The sequence below is a fragment of the Vigna radiata genome, unplaced genomic scaffold (genome assembly GCF_000741045.1).
Source record: "Vigna radiata var. radiata cultivar VC1973A unplaced genomic scaffold, Vradiata_ver6 scaffold_223, whole genome shotgun sequence".
Classification (NCBI taxonomy): domain Eukaryota; kingdom Viridiplantae; phylum Streptophyta; class Magnoliopsida; order Fabales; family Fabaceae; genus Vigna; species Vigna radiata.
Window position 1 is genome coordinate 284920 of NW_014543246.1, and position 8253 is coordinate 293172.

Genomic DNA, 8253 nt, shown 5'->3' on the forward strand with positions numbered 1-8253 from the left:
AAGACTTAATTTACCACATAATAATATTAATATCATTAAATAGATTATATTAATTTTTTTTAATTTAAAAACTAAATATATCAAAATTATAAATAATGATAAATTTTAATTATATGCCAAAGTTTAAATAAGAGAAATACACATAAAGTATAGTATAAATGTCATGTTACTTTTACTTCGCTTTTGTCTCAAATTAGAAAGTCCCAAAAGTAATAGTTATGTGAAGGAAAATATCTCTTTAACAACTCTTTTTGACAACTTTTTTATAACGTATACGTGATAGTTTGTGATTGGTCTGTTTCAAATATTTTTTTAGAATAAATTCAAACAAACTAATAAAATGATGACACGTGATCTATTGTCAAAAAGTTCTTAAAAAAAGAGTTGTTAAAACATCATTATCCTTATGTAAAATTATCTTCACATCTGGTCAAACAACTTTTTTTCTTGATTTTTCCTTTTTTTTACATATGATAGACAAAGAAAAAAAAGTATACAATATTCTAATTACTTTTTTTTTGGTCTATTTATGGATTTTAAAAAGAAATTAAAGGAAGGTGGTAAGGCTATCTAAGATGCTTTCAAGTTACTCAATATAAAAAGTATATATAGAAAAAGAAAATTCTTTAAAGACACTAAATTCTTATTATCTATATACTATTATATAAAAGAGAATTTTTTATACATTTCCAATTTTATCCTTTAACTCTTTTTTAAATAAAAATAATTGTTTCACCCTTTAAGAGATTTTTTTTTTTATTTAACCGTTTTTTTTCCAATTTGATTGTTTTTCTTTTCAAATATAACTATTTTCTAATCTAAAGTAACTATTTATAATAAATAATTACCTTCAAAATATATGAAAATTATCTATAATAAAATTGTAAAAACTATTTATTTTTATAGATATAATAATAATACTTTTTTTGTTATCATAAATAGAAAAAAAAATTATTTAAAGACATTAAATTTTTGTTACAATTTTTAAAGTAATTACTATAAAAAATATACATTAGGATTATATGTAAGGAGGTGAAAGTTTTAATCACTTGTGATTTTGAAAGTTTTAATAAAAATCATATAAATTAACTATATTTCAAAATCATTTTTACTTCCTAATTATTATATTGATATGAATTATATGTAAACACTATTTGGATGCCAATAAAAATCTACATGTGTAAATATTGTGATGAATATTAATAGATAAAAGAATATAAGTAGATAATGAATATAAATATTTAATTATTTGTTTATGGATAAATGAATGCGAGTATCATGGTAATTTTTTGAGTATTTTTTTTCTTTAAATTTGAGTAATCAAAATGAAAATATTAGTAAAAGAAATACTAATTAATTAGAAATTGAGTTTATATATTTTTATATATTTTACCTATGAAATTGAAATTATCTTGTAAAAGATTAACTTTCTAAAATTTATATTGGTGTAACTAATTTAAATTTATTTTTTAAAAATCAAATTTATTTATATTGATATTTAATTGAATATATTCATTTGAATAAGATTTAAAAAATAATTCTTTTATTTAAGTTTATATTTTAAAGATTTATTTAAAATAATTTTATTTAAAATTTAAAAAGTAAAATAAAATATCGAGTATACGTGGGAATATTTATTATGCATGTGAAGAAGTATAAAAAAATCATTTTCCTATTTTTTTTACCGTATTTTTTTTGGACGAAATAATAAGGGTAATTACTAGGACAGCCACACCCAGAGCGAAGCGATTAGTAATATGTTGGCAGCACAGAGATCAATGAAGACAAGTATGGCGTTACTGTTTTCAAGATCCAGCATCGGAAAACTGTGAATTTTCTCTTTAGAATTTTTTGGTTACTGTGATAATATATACTATCTTCTTCCATTGGTTCTCACTTCAATACCACAATCACAATCTCTTCATTTAATTTTTAGGAAATGTGTTATTATTACAGAGTCCCCTTTATTCCCTACTTTGCTTCAGCCCTGCTGTCTCCAATATCATCTTCTCTGTCCATTGCCACTTTCTCTATTAAATCCCGGAAAAGGTTTTTCAAGATTTTCATTTCTAAGTCTTCCTCTTTAACACTGATTCTCCATTTCCCGGTTTTTTAGTTCAATCTTTTCCGTTTCATACAGATACTTTTGTATTACCACCGACCCAAACCTCTAACTTTTAACATCTCTACCAAACACTTGTCACTCTACCTCTTTAATTGCTACCATTTTTTTAATAGCTCTCAGTGATTTCCAGCACTATAAAACGTGGACCATACCAGCCACTGTTCATTCCAACCTGTTCCTCTATTCTGTTTTCATTTCAGTTTTCTAGTGCTTTGTGTTTTGCTGGAAAATGGTTGCAGTTCCGTCTCTGTTTTCCTTGAGGCACTTGCTGGTGCTGTCTCTGGCCCTGAATCTTAGTCTTATCCTTAGAGCTCTATATCACCAGAGGGGAGAAGACAACAAGTGGTGGTTTTGTTTCAAGAAGAAAATGATGGAAGATGCAGACTCATGTTTTACTACCTCTTCAACCTCGTCTCTCCATAATTCTACTCGTGAAAAAGTTATCGACTTGGATCAGTAAGTGAAAGCTAATCTAGTATTGTTTCTTTTTTGTTTCCTTGATTTTGTCAACACGCTGCATTACGGCTGCCAAAGTAGCTAATTTTAGTGTTGTTTCGGTGTGCAAACAACTTTTCAAGATTTTTGAGTATCATTTCGTTACCCTTTTAAGAATTCCTTTTGGAGGGAGTGGGAATTAATTTCCCGGTAAGAAAAACATAGAGAAGTAAGGTTAGATTATGTCACTGTTTTTTTTTTTTTTCTGCAGAATCTCCCGCTACACCTTAACTAAAACCATCAAGTTTAATGTTGAAAGTATAAAATACTGGTTATTTTTATACAGCAAAAAGTATTTCTTATTTTGGAAAAAGCTATTAGATGTTTCTGAATAGTTCTTATTAGAGAAGGCTTCCATTTTATATAAAATTCAAAGGCTTGTCGTGTTGTTGTGAGAGGATTTTGCTGCTTGTGTTACTGTTACAGTATTGCTTACGTTGTGCGACTGTGCTTTGCTTCCTGCACTAGTTCCTGGGAAGGACAGGGACAAGTCAGAGTCCTGGGAATGATTTTTTATTTTTAAAAGATGTCAGTGACATTATGACATATACAAAAATAAATAAAATATCTTATTAGAGAAGCTCCTCCATTAAGTTGCATTTAAGACCGTGCTCTGGTCCAATCCATTTATTCCATAAATGAATAAATGAGGATGCTTGTATAGTCAGTTTAATCTAAATGAATATGCATCATAAATTCGTCACATTAAATCAACCATAAATATATTCTTATTTAGTTTAAACAAATTTATTTAAAAGATATTTTTTATTTTGCAATAAATGCATTTTTTTTTTAGTTATTGAAAACTGTTAAATGATTTATATTTCAAGTTTTTGAATTTTACGATAGAAATATAAGCAACAAACGTGACTGGAAATGGAGTCCAGTAAAAAGTTAGCGTGTATAAATAGGGATTACAAGTAATATTTTGTTTTATTGTGACAATTAGATAATCTGAACTGTAACAACATAGTTTTATTCAGTCATTTAATTTGAACTAATCACTATAATTTTCAAAATCTAAACTAAATCAATTAATTTAGCTTTATTATAAATTTTTACCAATCCATGTGATAGACATCCATATTTGGTGTGCATGTTGGGACCTGATCGGAGCACGCCAAGCATAGTGCTTAACCATGATATTGGTCATCTCTCTGTTTCCAAGTTTTGGAAGGTCGGAACTTTCTTAGCATTAATGATTAATAAATAATATTTCGATACACACAAATTTTTTATATTTTTAAATATAAAAATAATTTTTTATAATTATTTTACTTTTATAATACGTGTTAAATAAATATAAATGGCAATCGCTCTATCATTACTTCAAATATTTTATAGCACTGAGAATTTTATTAATTAAAATAAAATACAAAACATACACATTTTTTATCTAAAATTGTTAATTTGTAACCAAAGGTTTATTTATTTAATTAAAAAGTTATTGACAGGTGAAGCAAATTAAATATCTAATCTACCTACGAACAGGGTGGTGTTGATAGGGTCTTAGCAGCACTAGACAGAACAGTAGGGTTGTTGTAGATGGAGTCTAACGTAGCACCATGGGAGGTCCATATTTTTTACTTGACCAAGAATAATAATAATTAATAATTAGTATTACTGTTGTTATGATGTTTGTTAAGGTAGTCGTGGAGCTGAAAGTATTAGAAACCTGGACATGGCACAAGGTAGAGCAATTGGTGGGGGCCATGTGCCTGATGCGCGGACAGCAATACGAGGGCACCCTTTTGGTGGGCATTACTGTGAGCAAAAGACTTATGATATGAATGAATGAAAGTGCGCCTGGAATTGTGAATTGCGATGAGAAAGATCTTTACAACTTTTGGCCGCCCCAATTGTGAAACACTCAAATGTTGCTGTTTAACTTTTTATGTGTCTTCTTTTCCTTGTTTCTTTTTCTTTTCTCCGTTTCCTTATGGGTCGTCTGGATCAACTGCTTCGTGGGCCCTCCCTGAATGGAACTCCATGTCTAACGTATTTTGTCTTTCCTCAGCTTAGCATGCTACACCCCCATTCATCTCATCTATAATATGCAGATGCTATTTGCAATCGTCTATCAATCTATTTATCTATCTATATATATAATCTAATCATTCTATCTATCTAATCCTATATAGTAGACCCTTGGACCAAACATTTTTCTTATTACCTCATCCATCCATAATCCATGCAGCCATTAACTCAACGCTATCTCTTCTCCTTTCTTTTCTTACCTGCCCCACCGTTTCACTGTTTTCGCAATCTACCCTTCTTATTTCACATACACTTTTCTAGGGCAAAGTAAAGACTGTTCTAGGCCATTCATAGCATCACGTTGTTTCAGATTTCAGATATCAGATCATGCCCTACATCTACATGGGTCGGTTATATTATATTAGCCACTTTTACAAGAAGAAAATGACACAGATACACCATGCTACATGACGATGGGATAAAACAAAACGCGGTGCAATCATATTTCAACTTTATTTGTAATTATAGAAAATGATGAACAGAGTATAATAATGGAAAATTTTACTAGATCTTTTATACTTTCATTATTTTAAGTGTGATTAATGATGATCCGGTTTCGTATCCGGACATTTTGTTTAGCTAGCTAGATTGGAGATGGTAATTAAGTTTAGAATGTTGATGATATGCAGTGGTGACCCAATAATGTATGAAAGATTCTGGCGACAAATGGGTGACAAGACTACAATCACAATTCCAGGATGGCAATCAATGAGTTATTTATCTGATGGTTCAAACATTTGCTGGTTTTTGGAGGCTGAGTTTGCAACGGAAGTGGTGAGGTTGCACAAAGTGGTGGGCAATGCTGTGACAGAAGGTCGCCATATTGTTGTTGGGACAGGATCCTCTCAGCTAATTCTGGCTGCCCTTTATGCTCTGTCCTCGCCTGATGCTGCTCAACCAATCAGTGTTGTATCTGCCGTGCCCTATTATTCGGTCAGTCATGCATGATCATCCATAAGTTTCATAAATATAATATTTCTACACTTTAACTTTTTCTTTTTTCTTTTTTATCTTAGAGGAATAATGTGCTCAATAACTAAACTCATAACATGCAATGAAAAAGGACACATAATTTAATATTTCAAAAGGGTAAAAACTTATTTCTTTCTTTCTCGTGTTTATGTAGCGAGAATTATTAATACAGTCACATGGTCGGTGGACAAGTTGATTTAATGATTTTTAAACAAGTGGTTAGATGTTTAATACATATTAAAGATACCAGTTATTTTAAGAAATATTTAGATTTAGGAGAGATTAGTATCTCACTTCCGGTGAAGATACCGTGTTCAGAAAACAAGAAAGTATTCGAGAGAATTCAGTATTTCGATATTTTGAAGTTGTTTTGTAAAGGAATTCTCTCATGTGGCCATTACCGAATCTGCCTCCTCATTTAGTTCTTCTCGTGTTTGTCTTCATCAATGTCTCTCTCTCTGATGGGCCTGAACCTGATCACATGAAGACTTGTGGTGAGCAGTCGCATGTGCCAAACTGAAAAGGACTAAAATTTAGGTTCCAGACTTGCAATTTATAAAGTACGTAAAGGAAAAAGGGATCTGGCTAATTAAGTATTTAGAAAGAAAGAATCAAGCTATGCACCCCTTGAATTTTTTTATGAAAAGGTTTACATGAGGCTCATTAATTATCTGGGGACATCAGAAAGAGTGTTTGATATTTCTTTTATTTATTATCAGGGGAGCTGCTATAATATTCATTTTGAATATATAAAGTTATTCTTTCTAGTTGAACATGCACTTACAGAAGAAGAATTCTAAACTTTCCTAACATTGTTTTTTTTTTTTTTTTCTGAACCTTCACCAATTGAATAATTCCATGGTGGAACAGTTGTGAGATAGGAAGATGTAGCAAAGAAATACTGTTGGCTTGTTTTTAGTTTGAGCAGTTCATGATTAAATGTTGAGTTGACGAATTATGTTCTTGCAGTCGTACCCATCAATGGCAGATTACCAGAAATCAGGCCTTTACCAATGGGCTGGTGATGCAGAGAATTTTGACAAAGAAGGTCCTTACATTGAGCTGGTCACTTCTCCCAATAACCCTGATGGATATAGAAGGAAATCAATGGTGAACCGAAGCCAAGGACTATTGATTCATGACCTTGCCTATTATTGGCCTCAATACACTCCAATATCATCCCCTTCAGATCATGATCTCACGCTTTTTACTGCCTCAAAAACCACTGGTCATGCTGGAATGCGCATAGGGTAAGTTCATAACAATGCTTGGCCTGCCTCAACTGGGCTGGTGGAAATTAGGGTGTCGATTAATGAAAAGTTCTCCACTTTATAACAATGTAGTTTTGAACAATTATTCAGTCGTGTGTTATATTAAACCAAATGAAGAACATGTGCTAATGCTTGAGAATTATACTGCACAATATTTTTTGAAGATTACACTGATATCTAGTGATCATATAAATAAATTTCTTAGAAATTTTCTTCTCATAATACTTTGTAGGTGGGCTCTTGTGAAAGATAAAGAGGTAGCGAAGAAAATGACTAAATTCATAGAGCTGAATACAATTGGTGTGTCGAAGGATTCTCAACTCAGAGCTGCGAAGGTTTTAAAGGCTGTCTCTGAGAGCTGTGAAGAAGAAAACCACAAAAACGTAGAATCATTTTTCAAGTACAGCTACAACCTCATGGCACAAAGGTGGAAGCAACTGAGGGAAGTAGTTGATGCCGGTGATATGTTCACAATCCCCCAATTTTCTCCAGCATTCTGCACCTTCTTTGGTAAGGAGACGGAGCCTCAGCCAGGTAAATAACAGATTAACAGATTGGACTTGTACATTATATTTTCATGTATGGATGGATATGATTTTTTACCCTTTTGTTGCAGCTTTCGTGTGGTTGAAGTGCGAGGGAGATGTTGAAGACTGCGAGACCTTCCTTAGAGGACACAAAATTATAACCAGAAGTGGGACACAGTTTGGGGCTAGCCCAAAATATGTAAGAATTAGCATGTTGGATACAGATGAAACTTTTATACAGTTTATAGAGAGGCTATCGGCCATACAGGAGCTAGAATGAAAATTTACCCCTTGTGTATATTATGTACATATATATGCACAACAAATAAAAGGTGATAGTTCATATGTAATATTCGCAGTGCAATTTTGCCAGCATATTCTCCTAAACATAATATCGGTCTTGGGGATCATTCAAAATGAAGTCTAGTAAACTAGACTAATAACTTTACCTTAGATACAAGAGTTAGATGAAATTCGTAAGATCACGCCAAAATAAATTCAATTCGTAAAGCATTATACAGAAGCATAAAAAAAACTAAAGATTCCATTCTTCTTATAACAGGCTTCAGAAATCAGAGTAGTTACACAACGGGTGATGCTTCGTTATTTTGTCGGACTTGTTCTGTTTAATTACTTTCTTCTTGAGCCGTTTCCTGATCCTTATGAACTACCGGGGAACTTGTCAGGCTAAACATGTTTTGTTATGTATTAATCAGTGAAGCTTTATCTTTTTTATGTTGGCAATTTTATTCACCTTTTGTTGCTACTGGTAGTAAGTATTTGGAAAGAGAAACAATATTTACAATTTATGAGTAATTTTAGCATA

At 31.4% G+C, this 8253-nt stretch overlaps 1 protein-coding gene across 3 annotated transcripts; it reads left to right on the forward strand.

The window, feature by feature from the left end:
- The first annotated feature begins 1772 nt into the window (after positions 1 to 1772).
- On the forward strand, positions 1773 to 7804 carry LOC106753302 (tryptophan aminotransferase-related protein 2). 3 transcript variants are annotated; one of them, XM_022777475.1, is made up of 5 exons: positions 1773 to 2581; positions 5269 to 5590; positions 6599 to 6879; positions 7133 to 7434; positions 7517 to 7804. In XM_022777475.1, the coding sequence occupies exons 1-5, from the start codon at positions 2355 to 2357 to the stop codon at positions 7705 to 7707; spliced, it is 1323 nt and encodes a 440-aa protein (XP_022633196.1). In that variant the 5' UTR covers positions 1773 to 2354; the 3' UTR covers positions 7708 to 7804. The 3 variants fall into 3 exon arrangements, with proteins under 3 accessions (XP_022633196.1, XP_014490583.1, XP_014490584.1); XM_014635097.2 differs by having other exon boundaries at positions 1774 to 2581; positions 5287 to 5590; positions 7517 to 7803; XM_014635098.2 differs by lacking the exon at positions 1773 to 2581 and adding an exon at positions 5073 to 5090 and having other exon boundaries at positions 5287 to 5590; positions 7517 to 7802.
- Positions 7805 to 8253: the final 449 nt, after the last annotated feature.